Raw genomic sequence first — 25,528 nt, 5'->3', positions numbered from 1 at the left:
GTTTGTCTTATATATTATATACGGGGTTTTTAGTTATACTTAGTGGGAGGAGTAGGGAAAAATACATCTAAGCCCCTGGAAGTGGGAGCTGCTTTCCTTTTTTGTATGGATAAATTGTATTTTTACTTTTTTTTTTTTTTAAGATGTATTTATTTGTTTTAGAGAGAGGTGCACACCTTCTTGTGTGCTCCCACCCATGGGGGGAGGGGCAGAGAGAGACTCTTCAAGCGGATTTCCTTGAGCAAGGAGCCAACTGGGACTCCATCTCACATGAGATGAGAAACTAAGAATTGGAAGCTTAAACCAGTGAGCCACCCAGGCACCCCTCTTTTTACATATTCTAATGTAGCCTTTGTTAATTTTTTTTTTCTTAGCCCAAACTCATTTATTTGGATACAAAAGTAACATTTCCCTGTAGGCTTAAGTCACACATCTCATAATCACTTATATATCCTATCATTTACTCAGCCCATAAATATGAAACTTAAGCTATACACAAGATAAACAAAGTCTCCAATTTAGCCTTTGTTAATTTTTAACTTTACAAAAAGAGTATCAGGTTCAACCTTTCTGTTTTGTCTCTTTTTTCCCTGTTATCTTATCATGCTGCATCATATATCATTGATATCATATTAATGATATTAATATCATGTTGAATTAATGTTATATTGAAAAAAGTTCTCCTTATGGCAACAAGTCCCTGTGTAGTTAATTACTTTTGCCTGCTATGTATATATAGCATGGTTCATTCATCCAAGTTACTGTGGATAGATATTTGTGATGTTTTCATGTTTTCACTATAGTGAACAATTCTAGTATGAACAGTGTTTTACGAGTGTCCTATCCTACAGAAGCTAGAGTTTCTTTTTATAAATACCTAGGAGTGGAATGCATTGCTAGACTACAGGTTATGTAAATCTTCCAACTATAGAATATAATGCTAAATTCTTTAGCAAAGTGGTTTTACTAATTTACATTCCCCCTAGCAGTGTTTTACAGATACAAGAGATGTTTACTGAGCTGAAGTTTGAAAACTCTCCCCGGCAGTAAGCTTCTGGGTGACTGTGGGGCTCTCTTCAAATTTTCTCTCTCTTTAGCATCACTTAACTGTCAATCGTTGTGTAATGACCAATATCTAAAAACTACTTTTTCGAATAGTTTGGCTTTTTTTTTTTTTTTTTTTAAGTTTCTGGCAGATGAGTTAATCTGGTCCCTAAGTCTGTCTTCCTTGAAAGTAGAAGTCTTTTAAAATCATTTAAACTCCTATTTTTCCTGTAATAATTGCCTTTTTTTAATTTATAAAATTATTTGTGTTTATTCTCTACTTTCCTTGATTAAGTTTGGCAAAGTTTAGTCAGTTTTTCCAGATAGCCATATTTTAGCATTTTATCTTTGTTGGTCTTCTCTATTCTATGTTTTCATTCATCTCTTATCTTGTATTTTCTTTAGTTTTATCCTGTTGCTCCTTTTCTGATCTCTTAAGATGGACAATTAATTCATTAATTTTGAGGCTTTCAGTTTTTTTCTGTCAATAGTCCTAAAGAGGCTATATAACTTTCCCTCTGATCACTGTTTTTCTCACATCACATGAATTTTGATATGTAACTTAAAAATTTTTTAAATCAGTTCTATCATTGAGCGCTACATCAAAAACTAATGGTATACTATATATTGGCTGATTAAAAAAAATGAGTATACTTATCATGGAGTTAGAGAGTATTATGCTAAGTGAAATAAGTCAGTCAGAGAAAGACAAATACCATATTCCACTCTCTGTGGATTTAAGAAACAAAGTGATGAACATAATAGGAAAAAAGAGACAACAGAAAACAGATTTTTAGAGAACAAACTGATGATTATCAGAAGGAGGTGGGTGGGGAGATGGGTTAAATAGGTGATGGAGATTAAGGAGAACGCTTGTGATGAGCACTGGGTATTGTATATAAGTGATGAATCACTAAATCCTGCACTATAGACCAATATTACAGTGTATGTTACCTAAATAGAATTTAATAAAAACTTGGAAGAAAAAAATAAAAAAAAAGAACTCCAATCAATAAAAATGTGTTTGAGATTATTCTGCTAAAAAAAAAATTAATAAAATAAAATTGAAAAAGTAAAAAAAAATTAATTAATCTGTTCTAGATATTTTAAAATTTCCATTAAGATCTTATTTTAACCCATGAGTCATTTATCAGGGCTTTGAAAAATAAATTTTGAATGAGTGGGAATAAAAAATTTATATTTGCATTATTAATGGCAAATTGCATACTTTTTTGGGTAAAATTGTTGAGGCCTTATGGCCTAATTCATGATAAATTTTTATAGTCATCTGTACTTAAGAATATTTTTATTCAAAGTATCAGATGTTTATTAGGTTATGTTTTTTAGTTATGTCATCCAGATCTTGTATATCTTTGTTGTTTTTTCCTCTTTGTCTTCTCAATAATTGAGAAAGCTGTGCTGAAATCCCTCACTATGATGGTAGATTTATTATGCTGTCCTTGTGATGAAGTTTTAGAATATAAGTGAGGTCCAGAGCCGAGGACCAAGAAAAAGTTCTTGAGACCTCTGTGGTGCAAAATGGTGGTTTATTAGAGCACGGGGACAGAACCCGTGGGCAGAAAGAGCCTCACCAGGGTCAGGAGGAGTGGCTCATTCTCTACCTAGAAGTTGGAAGGAGGAGGTAAAGGAAGCGGGAGGTTTCAAAGGAACTTTCATATGCTAAAGAGGACCAGCAGGATACCTGAGGCCTTGCCTTTGTCAAGTTAGGTGGTTTTCCCCTCTAGCAAGGCATTAATGGTGAGATAGTTGGGAGATTCAAGGAGGAATGTCACACTTGGCCCCCCATTGAGTGTGGGGTGGGTTTACAGGGTGTCAGCTTCTGCTTTGTCTTCAGCCATATTTCTGTTCCCTCATCACTTGCAGTTCTTATAAAATTTACTTTATATATTTTTAGGCATTTTATTAGTAACCACATCTTTAAAACTACTTTATCTTCTTGGATAATTGCATTAAGTAGTGAATTGAATTCTCTCTTTAATAATACGTTTTACTTTGATATTTATTTAATATATTGTTAGTAATAGCTGTAGCAACTTTGTTTTGGTTGTATTTGCTTTGTATTTAATTTTCTATTATTTTACTTTTAGTTTTTGTGTCTTCTTATGCTTTAGGAATATCTTTTATAAACAGCATATTTTAGATTTTATAAAATCTAAACTGACTTTATCTTTTTAAAATCCAGTTAATATTTATGCTAATTATTAATATATTTGGACCAGTCCAAAATATCTCAACTTACTTGTTTTTTTTTTCCCCCTGTAAGGGCCTATTCAGCCAGAGCGGCCCCACCTCGGTTGAACAGCCATTTTGTTGTTTATGCAGTAAAACTTAAATTGATCCTGCTCTCCCTGCTCCAGGGGAACTTACTTAAAAGCAAGTCGGAGAAACCAGTCCCAGGTAACAAAGCCCAAATACAAGGGTGGGTCAGGTCAGGTGGAAATAACAGCCTGAATGCAGGGATGAGTTGGGTCAGGTGGAGACATCCAATCAGTAGAGCGCATATACTGTCTCCCTAGCTACCAAGGAGTGTGGGCCCCCCACCTTTTGGGCGCCAATTCTGACCAAGGTGATAGGCTAGTTCAAACGTCTACTATAGGGTAAATTGTAATTCAATTGGTCACTTATGTGTGACCTAGCATGACTGTGTAGCTTTCTCTGTGTGTTACAATCTCATGGACTTTGCCCTTAAAAGCTAGTCTGTGCAGAAGAGAGGGGTCACCCTCTCTGTAAGAGGCGGGGCCACGAGCTTTCAGTTTGATTCTTGATGCTTGGCACAAAACAAAGCTTTGCTTGACCTTCAATTTGTATCAGTCTTGCTCCTTTAATCATGGACCCGTTATTGGGGGACCTTTCACCCCCCTCTATTTCTATTTCTTTTCACCCACTTCATCTCCTTCTCTCCTTTAAATTAATAGCTTTGTCTACTCAAAATACTCATCTGGGAATTGTTACTGATTCATGAGATAAAGACCTCCTGCTAGAATTTAAAATAAGCACCACTCCCTTCATTGAGAAAGTCTTTATATGTAAAAATAACATTACCTGAGCTAAGTGATTTTAGTGATGTGATTGATGCACATTTTGGTGCAAGAAAGTTGTTAAGAACTGACAAACAGTTCACAAACTGGCTAGCTTGGTGGACTAGAGGTTGCGTTCTTACACCCTTAGTGAGAACCTAACTAACTCTCGACATACTGATAACATCTAATTATTATATTATTATATTTCTTCTTTTATGTTGATAATAGATTTCTTTCCTTCCCTCTCATTAAGGTAGGAGCCAACTTTAGCATAGCAACCAAGATACTTAATCTCTTTTATTCACATAGCACTTGCAGCATTTCTTGTTTGCCCTTTTATTTAAGCATCTCCCACCCTGTTGTCATCATTTGCATCTTTGCATGGCATACCTTCTGAGGCCTTATATTCCTGAGAATGAATGTGTTTATTAAGGCTTGATTTGATTTATATTTGGGCTGGATATACAGTTCTAAATACTAAGTTCTTTTTCTTCAGTACTTTGGGAATTCTACTTCCATAGTCTTTTTTTTTTTTTTTAATGATTTTATTTATTTGACAGAAAGAGATCTCAAGTAGGCAGAGGGGCAGGCAGAGAGAGAGGGGGAAGCAGGCTCCCTGCTGAGCAGAGAGCCCGATGCGGGACTCGATCCCAGGACCCTGAGATCATGACCTGAGCCGAAGGCAGTGGCTTAACCCACTGAGCCACCCAGGTGCCCCTACTTCCACAGTCTTTACGGCCGTGTTGTTTCTGAATAATTTGATTCTAACTTCCTTAATGTAATATTTTTTTTCTTTTTGTTAACTTTAGGATTTTTTTCTTTATCTTTCTTATTCTTAATTTTTAATATAATGTGGTGTGGATTTTTCTTTCTTTCTTGCCACTGTACAGACTCTTTCCATTTTCGTCCTATTATCTTTTAAAAAATCAAGTATTTATCTGCATTGCTTCTTCAGATATTTACTCCTCTTCAATTTTTTTCTCTTTCTGTGATTTGCATTTTAGCACTTCTCTTTCTATTCCTTATGTCTATTGATTTTTTTTTATTTCTTTGCCCTTCCTTTCTGAGCAGTGTTCTTTTTGAAATGTATCATTTTTGTGTTATTTATTTCAACTATTATAATCTTGTCTTTAAAATATTTGCTTCACTCTTTAATAAATTTTTAATCCTATTGATGAATTCTTTCCTTTAAAAAGAATATTTCAGGTGCCTGGGTGGCCCAGTTGGTTGGTTAAGCTACTGCCTTTGGCTCAGGTCATGATCCTGGAGTCCCAGGATCAGTCTACTCCCCAGCTCCACGGGGAGTCTGCTTCTCACTATGACCTTCTCCCCTCTCATGTTCTTTCTCTCTCTCTCAAATGGGTAAATAAAATCTTAAGAAGAAATAAAAAAACATTTCATCAAGCTGATTTAAAGTTACTCGTGTGTGTATTTTTGCTTTACATAGAATCCGAAAAGCCAGATAGTTATAATCCTTAAATATCTTATGCTTTTGATTTATGTGCTTTGTTTTTCTTGGGGTTATTCTGTCAGCAGAGCATATAGGGGAAGGTCAGACCCCTTCCTTTGTCACCTCAGTTAGCTCAAGGAGCAGGAGTGAGGTATATGTATGAGCCCTGGCGTCCAGAGACTCAGGCAGTGAAAAACTCAGTCCATCTCTCCTTATCCTAAAAAAGGAAGGTAATGTAGGGCTTTGCCCTTGGCCCCTCAGGAAAGAGTAGCTTTAGGTGGGTGGGGATCTTCCTTAAACATAGCAACTTAACCGGAGTTGATACTTTACTTTTTGCATGGTCACAGTAGCTCCTGCCATTGATTTTCCTTTGTTTTTGAGATCACTCAGAACACATTTGAATTGCTGTAGGTGTAGAGTAGATACTCTTTATCCCAACGGAGTCTTTTCTATTTTATTCTATTTTCTATCCTCTACACTACTGAGCTGCCTCTTGTTCTCCCTGAAGCCAGTCTCTTCCTCTCACATCAGTTCAAGAAAGCCCTCTGTTTTCATCTCAGGGATTTCTCATACCTTTCTTGGTATCTTTGGTTGGTCTTGGGAGTGAGAGTTAAGAACAATTGCCTCTTCACCTTCCTAACCTAGTAGGATCTAGAAATGGATCCACCTACTCTTTGCTACTATTTTTAGGGACCATCATTCCCCCCCCTTCCCCCCACCCCCCCCCACCCCAGCACAAAGTAACCTATAGTTTTTCTTACTGTTTTATTTTTACAAAAGGTGTTTAGAATATAAGTAAAAATGTAAAATGAAAAATTTTATACTCAAACTCTTTGTGTTGTTTCTAAACTTTTGCCACATGTGCAATCACTTTTTTTTATGCTGCAGGGTTTTTTTTTTTTTTAACCATACATTACTTTGAGTGTACTTATTTTTGTTTTTCTTGTTGATTTTTATGGTTCTACAGTGTTATTTTGACATACTGCATAATATTCTTAAAAATGATATAACAAAGTTTACCAAGGCTCTCTTAGGTTTAGGTTATTTTTACTTTCCACTGTTAGAGATGAATATAACAGCTTTATAAATGCATCTTTTGTCTTTTGATTTATTGGTTTAGATTTGTTTTAAGAATGAGATTACAGGATCCATGGATATAAAAACTTTATGACTCTTGATAAGAATTACCAAATTGCCCTTCAAAGAATGATACTATTCTTTGAATGGTTTTCTATATACTTATTCTGATGTATACTTAATTGCATATGCACAAACTTGTTGTATATCACTTAAGACAAATCCTCTTCTGTCTTTTTACACTACTCTGATTACATTTTTTAAGGATACATTAAATTAAAATGGTGATAGACCATCTCCTTTTTTTTTTTAAAACCACTATTACTTCCAAATAGCCCTTTAAAGTCCTCTTAATTCTAATTCTAATTCTAATTTAAGTAATTAGGAATATAAATATAAATTAAGACAATGGGTGACATTTACTCCCTTAGATTCTAGCAATGTAGAGAACATGTATTACTTACATAGTTTGAGGTCTTAGGTGTAAAGGTACAAAATGTTTTTTGAACTCTATTTACTTCTACAAGTTGTCTGAAAGTCTGGCCTTCCCCCTCTGTTTGGAACCATCTAAGTCCTGGGAGTTTTGTGTCATGCAAGAAAGGGCTAAGGGGAGGCACCTGGGTGGCTCAGTGGGTTAAGCCGCTGCCTTCGGCTCGGGTCATGATCTCAGGGTCCTGGGATCGAGTCCCGCGTCGGGCTCTCTGCTCAGCGGGGAGCCTGCTTCCTCCTCTCTCTCTCTCTGCCTGCCTCTGCCTACTTGTGATCTCTCTGTCAAATAAATAAATAAAATCTTTAAAAAAAAAAAAGAGGGCTGAGGGGTGTAAAAAGGATAGCTGTTAGACTTGTTGCCAACCCTGATGTCTAGTGCTCAAACTAGATATAATTTGATATAGAAAATGTAAAAATGTAACATTATTTACATTTTGAAGCCTTGGTATTCATACCTGCTATTATCTTTAAACAAAAACTCTGAACACTTTGCTTAAATATATTGCTTACATCATGCTCATAATTTCAAGATTCCTGAAATGGTTATGGTTAATATGTACCAAACACTGTTTTAGATGTATATTTAATCCTTGCAGTAATTCTTGTTGCATAATAAGCAATGCCAAAATCTTGGGGGTTTACAATAATAAACATTCATTTTCTCCCTCATAGGTCTGTGGCTCAGCTGGGCTCCAAGATTACCTGGCCTTGCCTCTAGGCTGTGGGTTGAGTTCCTGTCTGCTTCTCCAGTGCCATTGGCTGTCTGGGGCATGGTCTTCTTATTACAGACAACTGAAGTGTAAGTAGGCAGGCTAAACCACACAAACACATTTAAAACTTCTGCTTGACTTACGTCTACTAAAATTCCATTGTCTCATGCAACTCACATGCCAAGTGCAGCTGCAGTAGGTTGAGATATGTATACTTTGCCCACAGTGGGAGACACTGCAAAGTCAGTGGGAAAGAGTGTAGATGTGTATGTAATCTTATTAAGGAGTGAGTGAAGAACCGAGAACAATTGTACAGATTGTCTCTTGTTAACTCATGGTCATCGCCATCCCCTATATGATATTAAAGGTGCTGATTGCATTTCATTTTAGGAGAGAAGCCTAGTGTATTAATTAGCTTGGGCTGCCATAACAAAATCTCATCGACTGGGTGGCTTAAACAACAGAAATTTCTTTCTCACAGTTGTGGAGCCTCACATTAGGGTACCAGCATGATTGGGTTCCGGTGAGTGCTCTCTGTCTGGCTTGTCACCTTCTCACTGTGCTCTCAAGTGGTGGGCAGAGGGAAGGATCCAGCTCTCCAGTGACTTCTTGTAAGAGCACATTCTGTCATGGGAGTCCACTCTGTGAGCAGGTGGGCAGGTAAAGGGCAATGGCAGACAAAGGTTTACTTTTAAGTTCTGGGCATTCTTCTATAGAATTATTTGGTACCAGCAGCTGAGATTGCCATCATCAGAGGTTTTCTGTGATTCCTTAAACCTTCTGACCTCTGAAAGCCATTGGTGGTTTTCCCTTACCTTGGATCCCCCAGAGCTTCCCTTAATTTTGTAAGCATTTGTCATATTTTATTGAATTTAAGATGCCATCACTTGTGTTGCTAAGAAAGGAAAAAGAGCTACTAATTAGATAAATTTTTTTTTATCCCTAAGCTTTTTGTTCCATATTTTTAGAAAAGGCTCTTTTAGACTTAATTAGATAGGTTTTAAAATACCCGTACATACAATTGTACATACATAAAAATGTAAATATGAGCACAATAAATCTATTCCTGAAATAACTTTATATCAAGAATTTTGCTCTTCTGAATCATTTTTTCCACTTACAGTCCTCGATGTGAGTTTTTCCCCTCATCAGGAGGCATTGGGAGAAATGGTAATGGATCATTTCTTAAGAGTACTCCATCATTACCTACTGTCTTTTCTTTCAAGCTGCTAACAAACATTCTGCTAGTTTGGCTGGAGTTGTCTTAATTTTATGTCAAATCCTGTTCCATTCACAAAGAGTACTTAAATAGTTTGTGGATTTAGTGTGTAAGGATTTTACAGTGGTTGAGTCATGCCATTGGGAATGACCCTGAGCTTCTACACTTCTCTGTGAGCTTATTCTTTATTATTCTTGATAGATATTTTTGTGATGCATCAAGAATTGATCAGTGGGTTGTATAGGATTGCTAGGGACCTGTTCCAAAGACTTTTAGCTAGCTCAGTTGGGTATCTGTCTGTTTTCTGAGCTGTGACAACTTGAGTGAAGATCTCATTTTTGTATACCATTTTGCAATTTAAAATTAAATCTAAACCTTTAGAATGTAGAACAGCAAGAGTGAAAGCTAATGTATATATGGACTTTGAGTGATAAGGATGTGTCAGTGTTGATTCATTGATTGTAATAAATATGCCACCATGGTGTGAGATATTGGTGAGGGAGGCTATGCATGTGTGTGGCAGGGAGTATATGGGAACTCTATTTTATGGGACTCTACTTTCTGCTTAGTTTTGCTGTGAACCTAAAATCATTCTAAAAAATTGAAAAAAGTCTATTAAAATATTAAATATAAAAATAATCTTGTTACTGGTAATTATTTATACCTTTACAGAGTTAGGCTACTTTTTATAACCTGTGTCATGGTGTTGTTATCTTTAGCATCTTTAGTAGTGACAATATCAGCACTGGAGTTTCTTTAGCGTTTTCTGTTTGACCAAACAAATGGTTTTATTAATTTACTCAACTGAACTGTAGGTTACTGGCAATTAAGTAGCTGCTATTCATAGTCAGCAAAAAGTTTCTGACAAATTGTTACTTAGGGACTTAAGGATAATCTTGGATGGTACATAAATTATTCACAGAAACCCCTTTTTCAGCTCTTCTGGATGACTATGCAATTTCTTCTGTGCAATTTCTTCTGTCTTGATTTTCCTCTTAGTTTGGGTTTTCCTAAAAGCAGAGCCTGAGATAAGGATGTGGGTACATAGAGAGCCTATTTAGAAAGTGTTCTCTGAGGGTGCCTGGATGACTCAGTGGGTTAAGCATCCAATTCTTAATTTTGATTCAGGTCATGATCTCAGGATTGTGAGATGAAGTCCCACTTCCAGCTCTGAGCTCAGTGGAGAATTTGCAGGAGGTTCTTTCTCCCTCTTCATCTGCCCATCCCGCTGCTTGCTCTCTCTCTAAAATAAATAAATAAATCTTTAAAAAAAGAGGCGCCTGGGTGGCTCAGTCTGTTAAGATCTGATTCTTGGTTTCAGCTCAGACTGTGATCTCAGGGTCAAGATATGGGAGCCCTGTGCTTGGGCTCACTGCTCAGCATGGAGTCTGCTTGAGCTTCTTTCTCCGTCTTCATCTCCCTCTGTCCCTCCCCTCACATGTCTATTCTCTCTCACATGTGTATTCTCTCTCTTTCTCTCAGATAAGATAAGTAAATATTAAAACAAACAAACAAACAGGGAAGTGCTCTCTGAAAGCAAGTTATCCTCTACAGCCATTAACTTCCCCTGAGAGCCATTTACTGCCTCCACACCCCAGCTGCCAGGCTTCTCCGAGGTACAAGAGCAGAGATACCTTATCGTTTTGAGTAAAGGGAAAGAACAGTGATGAAAAGTGAAAGTTGGCCACTGGGAAGCATATGCTAGTTTTGTTTTCTCCATATTACTTGCTAGTTCAAAATGCATGAAGTTGAGACATAGCATGATCTTATGACATTTATTCTCCCATCCTATTTGCATTTCTGCCTCTTTAACAACTGCTTGGGATGGATGCTATCTGTGTACCCCAAGTGTATCTACTCTGCTTTCTCTGTTTCCTTCCAAACCCCTTTCAGCTCGTAGTTGATGAATAGGTTAGCAATCTTATGTGGAAATCAGACCATAGGGAATCTGTTGACATGTGTTCATTTAACAGAGCTCGTTTATGCCTCATCACATTTTTGCACATCAGATTCTGTACTGTGGTTGCTCTGCCTAGGTGTTGCCATCCCAGGAGGCTCTGCTGAAGCAACCTGTCAGGACTGGTTTTATCCTTTACTATGTCATGGATGTGGAGAATAAACAAGAAGTCCATGCAATAGTGGCTGATTTGGGGCAGTATAGATGCATGCTTAGGAATAGCCCTCCACAGAGGCGAGTTTACCTCATACTTGAAGCAGTTGAGACAGAGGAGAGCCTTCATGGACTGGAGACTTTTGGAAAGGCCCCATGAGGGGACTGGGTCTGATTAATAAATTTGAATTGGGAGAGCAATTTTGAAAAGGGCTTTTAGGACACATTCTTTTTGGAGGCTGGACACCCCAAGCAAATGTCATTTTAAAATGTGATCTTACTCTTCTTTGATCACCAAATGTCTGAGAAGTTAGTTGAAATCTATAAACCTTAAAAGCAGGCAACTTGATTGTGGGATTGAGGTTGAGTGTGGGTTCAAATGCTGTGTTTGCCAAAAAGGTGGATGACTGACATTTAGCAGTGTCCTTGAAGAGGCTTGGTGACTTACTTGTGTATGGAAATGTCAGTTTCTGGAATGCCTGGCACTTCTGGATAAGAGCCACACATGCAGTGGAACCCATAAAGAGGAGAACCTCGTGGTTTGCTCTTTGGGGCAGCCAGACATATTTAGTTAGGTCCATACACTTGGGTTCAAGCCATTGTATCATCTGTGCTGGGGAATAGCCGGTGGGAATTGTTGCCCCTGGCTTGCTGGATGATACTGACCAACTCCTAGGTGGACTTGCACTTTGAAGAGCCATTGCACACCTCCCCAACACCTTTCATCACTAGGGAAGAGTTGTGCCATTTACTTTGGTTACATTTTACCATGGGCTATGGTGGCTTGGAGGTGGGGGCCTAAGGTGGCTGGGTGGAATATCAAACCTTCCTTTTGTTTTTTTGTTCCTTGTGAGTCTATGCTATCCCTAAACTGTCACTTGTTAGATAGGGAAGAGTTTACTTTCAGCTCTAGAGGCCTTGAATGATGTACCACAAGGACTTACAGTCACCTTTGGAAGGCATTGTACTTGGTCTCAGAGCTGGGTTCAAATCCTGATGCAGCTCCTCTGAGGAAAACCATGGGTGATTCTCTTTGAGTCTTGCTTCCTCCTTTATATGGTGGTTAATTATACTTGTTTCATAGCATCATTGGGAGATTAAATAAAATAATGATTAAAGTCCCTGGCACAGAGCTTTAGAAATGCAGTTTCCTTCTACTGTAGCCTGAATGTCAGTTGTGATTCCTGAAGCTAAAGCCTTCAAAGATTCCATTTAAATTTAAAGAAAAAATAATATATTTATGCATTATTTAAAAAAAAGAGTGAGAAAAATCTTTAGATTTAAACAGGGATTTTGAAGATAGAATTATGGTCTTATTTTCTGAATGCATTTGTTTCTAGTGACTATTTTATTCACTTTATAGAGAAAAAGTAATGTTATATAGAAGAGATAGTCTTGATATAAAGGCATGTGATGAAATGCAACTAATTAAACACATAATTTGGTATAGACTGTGTACCCAACATATTTTGGCACATAAAATATTTACTCTGATAGACTGAAGCTGTTATTTTGAACTGGGTCTCAGTTGTTATTGAGACTGAGTGTTTTTAATCTAGCAAACGATAATGACTTTATCACTTCTGACTTTGTGTGTCTGGTTTAGTCGGGAATGAGATTTTATTGCTGTGCTTTCAGCTTTCGCTAAGAGTGCTTGATAGACTATCACTGCTAAATTCTGTTTTTGAGAAGAACATTAAATACTTGTTAATTTATATTTATATTCAAAACTTTAAATCTGTGCTAAACATAAGTAAGTCTCCTAATTATGAATTTCCCTCCTATTTTCAGTTTTATGTGAAAGCTAGGAACTTAAACAGCACAAAAAGTAGATCAGCTCAAAGTTTCTTTCAAAATTCTTTGCTATTTTGGTCTCTGTCTTTCCTGCTTTGTGATTCATTTGTATTAGAAAAAAGGGATAGTCTTGGTCATGTTCTAAATAGGTATATTTTGAGGACCCCCCCCAAACCTGTGCTATAAGAAAGCATTGTGAGTTTCAGTTTTAAGTTTTTACTTAGTATGTTTAAATTTACTTCTAGAGATGCAAGTTCTACTGTAGTCTAACTTTAGTTTCCTTCGCTAAGTCTCAGGTGATGCTGAGGCCGCTGGTCTGAGGAGCCCACTGAGTAGAAAGAGCTCAGTGTGCACATTTGAAAATCTGACTGTTTGGGTTCGAGCACTTGCTGTACTCTTTATTATCCCTATGACCTTGTGTAGGGTGTTTAGCTGCTCTGTGTCTCTATTTTTGGCATCTGTCAACATGGGAGTGATTAAAATGGCATTTGGCTCTAAGAGTTCATTTTAAGAATAACTGATAGAGCCCACATAAAGTATTTAACATCTAATAGCAAAGTGATAACTACTAATAAATTTTAATATATTTTATCTGGTGAAAATACCTTTCAGAAAATTGGAAGGGGAGAGGGGGAGTCCTAATATTTATTTATTTTTGCTTGAGAAATATTTCATTGCAACTCAGTGACCAGTTGTCCCATTTTTCCCAGAACCAGTTTTTCAGTGGTTTTAATCCTGAAAGTCTCTTGTCCTGGGAAACCCTTCATTTCTGAGCAATTAGTAGAGTTGGTCACCCTTATATTTATGGGTTTAGGGTGAAGTCTCTATTCAAATCTGCCTTTGAGTAACTTCATAGTCCTTTGATGCTTCATTACATCTGTTGTACAATCAAATGTTGTTGCTGTATTCTTATGTAGTCTTTCAAAATGTCTATCAGAAGCCTATTTGGTTTAGAATAAGATAAAAGAATACAAGATATTCAACCTTCACAAAGTTCATAAAAAGCAGGTAAGAAGGGATATACTGGACATGCAAGAATCATGAGGCTGCCTGCCCTGATCTAAGGTCTGAGGAAAGATGACTCATCTCAAGGACTTTTTCATCTTAAAGTCTGCGTTTTGTAGACTAAATAAAATGGACAGTTGGATTAAGATGGGGGCTCAGTGGCAGACTATATAATTCTAGTAAACGATAAGAGTTTGTGGAAGGAAGAGGATAGGAGTTTGTGGAAGGAGTTCTAGGGAAAATCTGATTTTATTACTTTTTTCTTTTTGACCCTTTTCTTTCTAGTCTTCTGCCAAAACGACCAGACAGGTATTCCTTACCTATCTTCATTTCTCTGCCTTTGTAAAAAATTAATTGAAGTGGACACAAGTGAACTTTGTCAAGTGGCAACATCAAGGGATTCCCGAACATAAGAAAGTCGTCATATTATCCCGTTACCCTGTCTAAGCTTTTTATGTGACAGTCAGAGAACTGTATCAGCTGGAATCCTTGCTTTAGTCTTCATGAAACAAATGTTCTTAGCTCCAAAAATACTTCTACAAATACTTCTCACAGAATTTGCTCAATTTTACTATTAAGAAAGCTACTGCTCATTGCCAAAGGAATTCTTACAATAGTTTCCAAACAAGAGTTTCCTTAGTTGGATATAACCCTAGTGAACCTGGCCCTCAGGGGAAGTCACATTTTTTTGTTCTAAAAATGGACTTGGATATGACATTTAACATAAAAACCAAAAACTCTAAAAATTCAAGGCATTGATATAAAATAAAGATATAAATAATACAAAATAAGTTAATGCTAGTTATCTTAAAATATATAGAATCAACAAAATTTTAAAGTAGGGACCCTTTGTTATACTTTTTATTTATGTATATTTGTAAACTGTTTTAATGTGTAATGGATTTGAAATGTGTATGTTCAAATGCTTGGTTTTGCTATTTACAAACATTTTTATAGAAGGTAAGAATTTAAATGGAACTATCCCAGTTTCATCTATTTGATCTGCCTACAATTTTAATTGAAGATAAAACCTGTGAGTAGGTTACTTTTGCAAATAAACTGCACATTTCAATAAAGATCACTAAAGTTATTGAAAAAAACCTCAATCATTGAAAAATAGAAAGAAAATTTAGAACTATTCTTTATCAGTGGTTCTCAAAGTGTGGCTTCTGGACCAGCAATATCAGCATTACTTGAGAACTTGTTAAAAATGAAAATTGTTGTGTTCCACTGGAGACCTACTGTTTCAGAAACTGGTGGAGGGCCCACCTGTCTGTACTCTAATCTTCCTTAGGTGATTCCCGTACATGTTCAGGTGTGAGAATCTCTGGTCTAAACCCTCCAGAAGAGTGTCTAATGGGTCATTATACCTTTAGCAAGATTTGAGTACTAGAATGTAAATTGATGACTCAGAAATTAGATAACCTCTTTTTCTCTTTGCCTTTGAGAAAAGTGATGACTGTTGGACAGTGTGGTGTAGTGAAGTGAATTTGAATTTTGAAGTGTGAAGATTTGGTTTCAGTTTGCAACTTTATATATGCAAATCACTGAAGAAGTTTCTAATATATAAAATGGTGATAATGATAGCCTCCCCACAACTCAGTCTCATAGAGTTGCTATGATCAAATGCAGACATGCATGTGAGGGCAATTTTTAAATTATCCAATGCTGTGCAAATGTTACTTTTCATATGATCATTACTGCCAGTATGATTACAGTTCTCAAAACTTACCCTTCTCACCTTCCCTGTCTTTGCCCCATTAAAATTTAATTACCTCTTGAAACTTAAGTTTTACAAAGCAGAGATTAAAAAAAAAAAAGAAGAAGAAATTGGAGACTTTTTAAACAAGAGAAAACCCAGAGTTCTTACAATTTCTTTTATATATGAAATGATGCTTGCAGATTTTTTTCTTTGTTTCATGAATAGTCTTTTAAGCATTTAATCCACAATGTAAAATGAATCAGTGGCACACTTCAGTGATACCATAGCAATAATAATGCATTTGGAACATTAAGTGTCAGATTTCCCTCACATATTTTAAAAATTGTTTCACATTTTTTTTCTGGTTTAACCTCTCTTGACACCAGTGAACTTAAGGCTTGTAATTGAAGGATAAGTGAACAAAAAAGCAGTTCAAGTGATAATATATCCATTTCAATTCCTGTTTTCTGGACGGAGACCTTTTATGCTAAGTTCATCTGAGAATAAATTTTTATGACAAAATTATAACCCTTAGATCGATGTTACTCACGCAGGCTGAGATCTGTCCTGATATAATGGATTTTGTGACAGTGAAATGCAAGAGAGTCTCCCAAAAGCTTTGCCTAAGAAATTTCTGACAGTAGCCTGTATGCTACCAAAATTTTCAAGATGCTATTATGACTCATTTCTACTCATTACAGAAAAATGGCTTGGTATTTTAATCATGAACATACAGTTGTGTCAAAGAGGAAAAAGAAGTGTAAAGACATAATCTTTGAAATATTGCAATGTATTCATATTAGCTGCACCATTAGTAGATGTTGTTGCTTTTACTGTTTCTTAAAAATATTTTTTAAAAAATATTTATTTATTTGAGAGAGAGAGGGAATTAACAAGGGTGGGGGCAGAAGGAGAGGGAGAGTGTTTTAAGCATACTTCGTGGAGAGTGTGGAGTCCAACGCAGGGCTCAATCTCATGACCCTGAGATCATGACCTGAGTCATAACCTAAAGTGGGGTGCTTGAACCGACTGGACCACCAGCCTGCCCTTATTGTGGTTTTTAATTTGGAAGCTTGCATATATTTGTTACTCCTAATTTGACTTCCAGTCATAATTTTCTGCATGTCACTAGTTGAATGAATAGAGGTGTCTTCTGTAATTAGAGGTAATCTGAATTTAAGTTATTTCCTGTAAGTTCTTTCTTCCCTAAGTGATACTGCTTCTTCTTCCATTTCAGTAGGTTCACTTTTTTCAGGGATAATATGTAAAGATGCCTCAAAATATTATAACACATGCAGTTGAAAATTTCACAGCAGCTGTAAGGGCTGCATAGTTTTTTCTTTTCTTCTCCTCAGTTTTATTCAGTTATAATAATATAAACATTGTGTAAGTTTAAGGTGTACACCCTGCCTGTTTGATACATGTATATATTGTGAAATGATGACCACAATAGGGTTAACACCTCTGTCACCTCACCTAACTACCATTTGTGTGTGTGTGTGTGTGTATGTGTGTGTGTGTGGTGAGAACATTTAAAATTTATTCTCTTAGTAACTTCCATGTATATGATACAGTGTTGTTAACTGTTGTCATCATGCTCTATATCAGAGCCCCAGAATTTATTCATCTTTCAGCTGGAAGTTTGTACCTTTTGATGAACATTTCCCTGTTTCCCCATCCTCAGCCTGGTAGCCACTATTCTGCTGTTTCTGAGAGTTTGACTTTTTTAGATTCCACATATAAGTATTATCATACAGTATTTGTCTTTTACTGTCTGTCTTATTTCACTTAGCATAATGCCCTCAAGGATCATCTGGGTTTTCATAATAGTGATTGCCTTCTTTCTCAAGGCTGAGTGATAGCCTAGTGTATATGTATGTATGTATGTGAATACCATTACAATGACATTCATGTTACATATAAACATGCAGGTTTCACACACATATTTTTATTATACACATACCCACATTATATGTATCTCACATCTTCTTTATCTTTTCCTCCATAGATGGATACTTAGGTTGTTTCCATGTCTTAGCTATTGTGAATAATGCTGCAGTGAACATGGGACTACAGATACCTCTTTGAGATCTTGATTTCATTTTGCTTAGATATATACCAAGAAGTGGGATTACTGGATCATATGGCAGCTCTATTTTTATTTTTTTGAGGACTCTGTATTATTACAGTGGCTGTACCAATTTCTATGAGTAGTGCCCAAGGATTCCCTTTTTTCCAAATCTTCGCCAACCCTTGTTATCTCTTGTTCTTTTGACAGGTGTGAAGTGATAGGTCACTGTGGCTTCAGTTTGCATTTCCCTGATAATTGGTGGTACTGAGCATCTTTTCATGTACTAATTAGCCATTTGTATGTCTTTGGAAAATGTTCAGGTTCTCAGTCTAATTGGATTGCCTTTTTTTTTTTTTTTTTGCTATTGATTATGAGTTCCTTATATATTTGGTTGTTAACCCCTTACCAAAGAGGTGGTTTGTAAATGTTTTCTCCCATTCCATCGGTTGTCTTTTCATTTTGTTGATTATTCCTTTGCCTCTACCTACGGGATTTCTAGTTTGATGTAGTTCTACTTATTTATTTTGCTTTTGTTGCTGTGCTTTTGGTGTCATATCCAAAAAATCATTGCTAAGACCAATGTCAGGGAGACTTTACCCTATGTTTTCTTCCAGGAGTTTTATGGTTGCAGGTCTTACATTTAAGTCTTTAAGCCATTTTGAATTAAATGGTTTCCATTTGCATGGAATAACTTTTTCCATTCCTTCACTCTGAACCTCTGTGTGTCCTTAAACCTGAGATGAGTCTCTTATTAGCAGCATATGATTAATTTTTTTTCTGTTCTTTGTCTTTTGATTGGAGACTTTATTTACACTTAGAGTAATTTTTGATAGGTAAGTATTTACTGATGCCATCTTACTGGTTTTTTGGCTTTATTATGGTTCCCTTGTTCCTTTCTTCCTCTCTTGCTGTTTTCCTTTGCAAATTCATGATTTTCCAGAGTGGTATGCCTTGGTTCTTTCTCTTTATCTTTCATGTATACGGAAAGATTTTTGCTTTGTGGTTACTGGGAAGATTACATAAAATATCTTATAGATGTAACAGTCTCTTTTACAGTGATAACAATGTATATTCAATAGCACATAAAAACTCTACTCCCTTTCTCCCCATCTTATATGATTTTGATGTCATAATTTGCCTCTTTTTATATTGTATATTCATTAACAAATTACTATAGCTGTAGTTATTTTTAATACTTTTGTCTTTAACCTTTTTAAAAAAAAACTCGAGTTAAGTGGTTAATATAACACCATTTCAGAGTATTATGAATTTGATTATATACTTACTTTTACCAGTGTGTTGTATATTTTTACATGTTTTCATGTTACTGATAGAGTCCTTTCATTTCAACTTCAAGGACTCCTTTAGCATTTCTTATAAGGCAGATCTAGTGGTGATGAACTCTCTCAGCTTTTGTTTTTCTGGGGAAATTTTGATCTCTTCTTCATTTTTGAGGGAAAACTTAATGGGACAAAGTCGGTTGGCGTTGTTTTCTTTCAGCACTCTGAATATATCATCCTATTTGCTCCTGGTCTATAAGTTTTCTCTGGATAAATCTTCTGATAGACTTATGGGGATTTCCTTATAAATGATAAACTTCTTTCTTTTTGCTATTTTTTTTGGTTCTGTGTTTGTCTTTGATTTTTGCCAGTTTTATTATAATGTGTTTTGGGGAATATCTTTAGAATTTAATTTATTTGGGGACCTATGAGCTTCATGAACTTGAATGGGCAAATCTCTCCCCATATTTGGGATGTTCTCAGATTGTTTCTTTAAATAAGCTTTCTGCCTCTTTCTCCCTTTCCTTTTCTGCTACTCCAGTAATTTGCAAGTTGCTTCTCTTGATGGTATCCCACAATTCACATTGGCTTTCTTCACTCTTTTCATTCATTAAAAAAATCTTTTTCCTCTGGATAGATGATTTCAAAGTTCCTGTCTTTATTTCATGGATTTTTTTCTTCTGCTTGGTCTGTTCTATTGATGCTCTCTATTGCATTTTTCGTTTGCTTTGTTGTTTTCTCCCACTCCAGAATTTCTTTTAGGTTTTGTTTTTATGATATCTATTTCTTCGTTAAACTTCTCATTTTGTTCATGTAGTGTTTTCCTGTTTTTTCTTTCTTTTTTTTTTAAGGGGATTATCTTTCTGCATTTTATTGTAGCTCATTGAGCTTCCTTAAAATAGCTATTTTGAATTATCTGGTAAATTGCAGGTCTCCATGTCTTTGGGGTCAGTTATTGGAAAATATAGTTACTAATAACTTTGGTGCTGTTCTGTTTGATTTTTTCATGTTCCTTGAAATCTTATGTTGCTGTCTTCACATTTGAAGTAGCAATTACTTCCTCTAGTCTCTGTTGACCTTGGAGAAGAAATACCTTCTTTCTGTCTTGCTAGGGATTCTGAGGTTTTTTTCAGACCTCCTATGGATTTGCCTGTTCCGCACTTCTTGCTCCCTCTAGTGGCAGAATTCTTAAGCTTGTACGCGTTGTCTTGATTTTGTGGGTTGAGCTGTGCCACCCTGCAGGAGAGGTGATGTGGGTAAAGGTAAAACTGTTCCTCTTACCCTCTCCAATGTGTCCTGACTGAAATGTGTTTGCTCCACTTATATGCTGGAACTTCTCCACTAGGTCCCTGGACTTCCAAATAACAAGTAACTTGGCAGGCTTTAATAATTTTGTTAAATTTTAGGATATTTAATTTTCTTGATTCTGGTAATTGGAAATGTAATAGGTATTTTATATATTTCTTTGAATATTGCTAAACAAACAAAAATTCATAGTAACAAACAACACAAAAGAAGCAAATTACTACACAAACTGACTTTCCTCAGTTGAAGTTAATACTTACTTTGATGTATGCAAATATTTTTTCAAATTATGTTGGATTTTGTTTTCTATTGTTCTTAATATTTGCATTTGAGGATCAGTGACGTTTAGACTGTAAAAATTTGTTGAAATCTATTTGCATACAGGAAAATGTACATACGCACATACGCATGTCACTTTGCTTCCCATGGTAGCAGGGCCTTGGGGAAGAACCACATTTGAGAGCAGCAGTTGTGCCATTGTTTTTGTGCCACCCAAACACCTATCTCAAATAGAAACCACCTAACCCAGGTCTCTTTAAGATAAGTGTGCTTTGTCCCAAATACAAACAAAATGGAAATTAGTGGCTTACCTTGGTGAGCATTTATTATTTCAAATACTAACAAATATCTAGAAGATAAGCAAGGCAGGCAAAGGGTGATTGTGTCTTACTGGGTATCAGAATTCTCATCCGAACTTTCTGATTTCTAGTCCCATAATTTTATATAACATAGCATTACTCTCCAAGGATTTCCACACAGGATGTCTAGAACTGTTATGCTAATTTTCATGAGCATAGGCTTCTACTGTCATGTTTTTGCTTCAGTTCTTGAGAGCAGTTTATGGTTCAAGATGATTGCTTAGTATCAGTCAGCACAATTGTATTTCAATCTGAAAGAAAGAGGGATGGAGAAGAAGGACCAAAGTATATATACCAGAGGTCTTTGAAGTTAGCTGCTTAGACTTTGCCACATGATGTTTGTTCTTCCAACTTACTGGCCAGAACAGTTCAAGAGCCATCTCATTTTGAAAGGGAAGTTTTGAATTTAAGATTTAGTTTGAGTGACTGTGTGCCAGTTCAGAATTAGGAGACCTATTACTACGGAAGAAGGAAGAATAGATTTTAGAGGACAACTGGAAGTTTTTAAAGTCAGGCAGTTTCTGGACCCCATTGTTTCTTATAGATGCTCAAATAAATGAGTGTTCAACTAAGATTGCTTACTGCTGCTGCTTTGTATGATTTGTATCTTGGGAAACCAATATCAGTTTAATATCACCACATTTCACTGCAGATTTTTGGAATCAATACATATTCTATATTAACAGTAGGAGATTATAGTACTGAGAGAACCATGCGGTGGAATCAAGAAGAGTCGTCTGTCCATGATCTTTTCCCATGTTCAGGAAAGCCCAACATCCATCCATTTGGAATGACCAAATTCATTTAAATTCTTTTATGAGAACAAGGTGCTGGGGGAGAGTCTGACCACAGAGAGAACTTGTGTATTCTCAGTGATCTAAGTTTCTCTGGGATTAATTTTTTTTTTAATCCAAAGAAAATCAGGCATAGATGTTTGCTTTAAATGAAAAACAGAAACTCTTGTCAATAAACCTAAAGTTTATTTAGCCAGTGAACACTTACATAGTTATAGAAGATATACATTGTGTAAGATGTGGGGAGGGAACCTCTGATACAACATTTTAAAAGCAGTTTGGAGTCATAAGTCCACTGGAAACTCATTTATTTACATTAGTGAAAATAATCCGTGAGATGCTTCCTTTCCTCATATAATGGAGATGTAGGTCTTAGCCACTAGACCAATGCCATTAAATAATAAATTTTCAAAATACTAAACAGTGTCTCTTGAGTTAAAACTAGAAAAGGAATGAAGATTTAGAAGACTTTCTTGGTGAGACATATTGTCAGGAATTTCGTAAGATAGCTCAACTTGTAATTTGGGTATAAAATCCTTTTACTGATAAATAAGAAATGACAAGAGAAGAATTACAGCACTGACTACTCAAACTTTTCCATAAATAAAATGATGTTTTAGTGTTTAAAATTTTAATATATGTTTCTTCACATATTTTTACAATTCATATGAAGTCAAAGAAGCAAATACTCTGAGATATCATGCAAAAGATATTAATTACCATAAAGAATGGTCTTATTAGGATTTTTTATTTTTAGCCACTCAAGTAATTTTTCTCTGATTGAGAAAAGAAATTTTAAACTACATAATAACTGAAATAAAATGGTATATAAAACTTTTGTGTCTTTTATAATCTAAATAATGAATGAACACACAAGTCAACAGTTGGGATTATCTATTTTACCTCCTCCATCTAAAGACCCACTGGAATTAGAACTATTTATGTAAATTTTAAGTTTAAAATTTCTCTTGGTCTTTTCTCAGTTGAGTAAGTGTTTGAATGAGTGAATAGTTGCCATATGGTAAGTTTGATGGAATGAATTTACATTCCCATTTTCTGAGCCAGTTTTGAATATTAATTATTTAGGTATAGATATTATGTTTTATAATAAGAGGCAATATAATCTCACAAGTACCGTTTTGCCTTTTACTTTCTTGACTCTTGTCACCTTTCCCCACATACCTGTAAAGCAATTTTGTTAGTTTATATTGGTTTCCTCTAGAAAATTTTGCACAGGAAACTTTTACCTACATCATAACTATCAGAAATATTCACCACATTGTAGATTTGATGGCATTCTTTCTTTTTAGGACCTCCTACAGGATTAATGAAGAATGTCCCAGATTATCTGTATACCTGGTTTCTCAGGATCATGGAGGATCTTCAAAAATTTTGTTCAGTGTTATGAGAAGTCAGTTTATAGGAAGTCAATGAACTCTTTACTTGTCCCTCACGTTCTAGAATGTAGATACTGCTGTAGTCATATGATGAGGTATTGAAAAGTCATGGTGCTGGAGGCAGGATAGGGGAGATATTTTGTAACTCTATCTTAAAACAATAGGACTATAAGCAATATAAAATTTGAAGTTACTCTGATTGTCCTTGCTCAACATGACTTTTTCTCTTACATTTGTACTACATTTCCAGACTTTATTTCCCATCCATTATGAGGGCAGGGCTCACATCTGACCAGACTGTCTTGGCTGTGTCAGTAACTACCAAGAAATGTTTTGGCAGGTAGTTTCCTTGGATTATGACAGGATAAATTAAACTATTTTGAATTTAATGTATGTCATGTTGAAGAGAACAATTAAGAGATTAATTGTTTGAAGCACTGAGATTTATCTCTATATGAACCACTTTATTTTCTGTTAGGACATCCTTTTGCTATTGCAAAGATATAAACAATGTCTCCTATTAAAAAGAAATATATATGCAGGCAAAGTATGTCTTTGAATCGAAGATACTATTTCTTATTAACAGACTGCATGAGACACATTAATGCTTGATTATTAATGCTAATAGAGAAATGTAGAGAGTATATAAAAAACAGAAGATGCATTTTGGAATACAGTTTATTTTATTATATAAGTACATGAAATGATGAAGCCATATGGAAAATCTGATTCTGGAGAAACTTAAGGCTCTCATTTCTTTTCTGTGACAAACTATATATCATGTTTTGAAATACTCAAAATATACTTTTTGCTGGGTTTGAACTTCATTTGGAGCAAAGAAAGGAAGTTCAAAGCTTTCACTTAAAGCTATTTGTTAAGATGCTATTAAGAGTAAATAAAAGCAAAAAGAAATAACATAGGATTTAAGTGAGCAAGAGAGGGACCTATTCACGTAATGTGGAACCTTATATTTCAGGATAATTGAAGATTGACTTTCTGGTAAAAGGCACAAAAAAGGATTAATTGGCTCATTCCAAACTGAAGCCACTTCTTTAGGAAGTATGCTTGAGGATATACTTGGCAATAAATTTAACAGCTAGCAAGGTCTCTTTACAGGTTGGCTTTATCAGAGACTCTGGAAGGAGAAAACCAAATTTGCCTTTATCTCGGAGTTCAAAGGCGAATGTGTATTTGATGCCCAGGTTGTAAGCCCAGTCTAAAGAAGAACCTGATGTCGGGTCTGTAAAACATAAGCAATAAATATTTAATTAGTAAGAAATGCTAATGTTTTTCTTGAAATGGAAATTCACTGGTGTAAAATTAGCAGTAAAAAATAATTATGTGTACGGTTAATTGCAGTAATGGATAGCAGTAGTGTTCTACATAGTATTAAGTGTTACAGTAAAATATAATCATGATTTTGGGATCCACCACACATTTTAAATATGTGCTGCATTTTCAAAATCACATTTTGCTTGGGTCAGTACTATAAACTGATTTTGTTTCCTGGGCACACAGTGTTGCAGATGGAGGTGGTCTGGGCAAGGGCAAGCAGCTGTGGAAACCAACTGAGGAGGGGCCTCTGGTCAGTGAAAACTCAGCATACAAGCTAGATAAAAGTATTCTTTCTAATACTTCAGGTCTCTTTCTATTCATGTTGCTTGGATAAACAATTTTTATAGTTAAAAAACCAAGAAAGCTTAAATCAGTTATTTTAAGGATGTATTTAATCCCTTAACCCAACTTTTCAATGTCAGTATTTATGAGATCTTACTAAGAATGTCATTTGCAAATCTAAACAGACATCTATAAATTATGTACATGTAAGGTTTATACAAGTGCCTATATACTATAAATGCATTTATGTATATTTTGCTTTGCATAATAAGGAAACTACTTTCTTGTACATAGAATCATTTATGTTGTAGGACGGATAAAGAGTTTAACTAATAGTAATGTTTTAGGTTTGAATGATAAAAATTCAAAGCTGTGATGAAGAAAAGAGGGAAGAAATATTTTGGTAGAAAGAAGTTTGGGTCTTAAACTATTCAACAAATATTTATTAAAGCTTTAATATGAGGGTGCCTGGGTGGCTCAGTGGATTAAGCCTCTGCCTTCTGCTCAGGTCATGGTCTCAGGGTCCTGGGATCAAGCCCTGTATTAGGCGCTCTGCTCAGCAGGAGGCTGCTTCCCCTGCCCCCTGCTCTGGCACCCCCCCCCCGCCCCCGGCCTCTCTGCATACTTGTGATCTCTCTGTCAAATAAATAAATAAAATCTTTAAAAAAAAGGTTTTATATGCACAGTGCACTTTTCTTGGCACTGTTGGAGGGTGGCTGTGCAGGGTACAAAGATAAAGATGATATTGGTGTCTTTGGGAACTTACTGTTCAGGGGAGATAAGTC

The 25,528-nt window shown here is 35.7% G+C and overlaps 1 protein-coding gene across 2 annotated transcripts in view; it reads right to left on the bottom strand.

The window, feature by feature from the left end:
- Positions 1-21,082: 21,082 nt before the first annotated feature.
- CPA3 (carboxypeptidase A3) overlaps positions 21,083-25,528 on the bottom strand; it is a 34,195-nt gene continuing 29,749 nt past the window's right edge. Inside the window, exon 11 of one of the 2 annotated variants that reach the window (XM_044251564.1) lies at positions 21,083-21,186. In XM_044251564.1, the coding sequence (XP_044107499.1) occupies positions 21,182-21,186 (5 nt within the window). In that variant the 3' untranslated portion in view covers positions 21,083-21,181. Of the gene's footprint in view, positions 21,187-23,790; positions 24,367-25,528 lie in introns of those variants that run through there. The other variant, XM_044251563.1, reaches the window with a different exon arrangement.

Source organism: Neovison vison, chromosome 6, assembly GCF_020171115.1.
Source record: "Neovison vison isolate M4711 chromosome 6, ASM_NN_V1, whole genome shotgun sequence".
Lineage (NCBI taxonomy): Eukaryota > Metazoa > Chordata > Mammalia > Carnivora > Mustelidae > Neogale > Neogale vison.
Note: the sequence above shows the minus strand (reverse complement) of the source record. Positions and strands in the feature narration are given on the sequence as shown.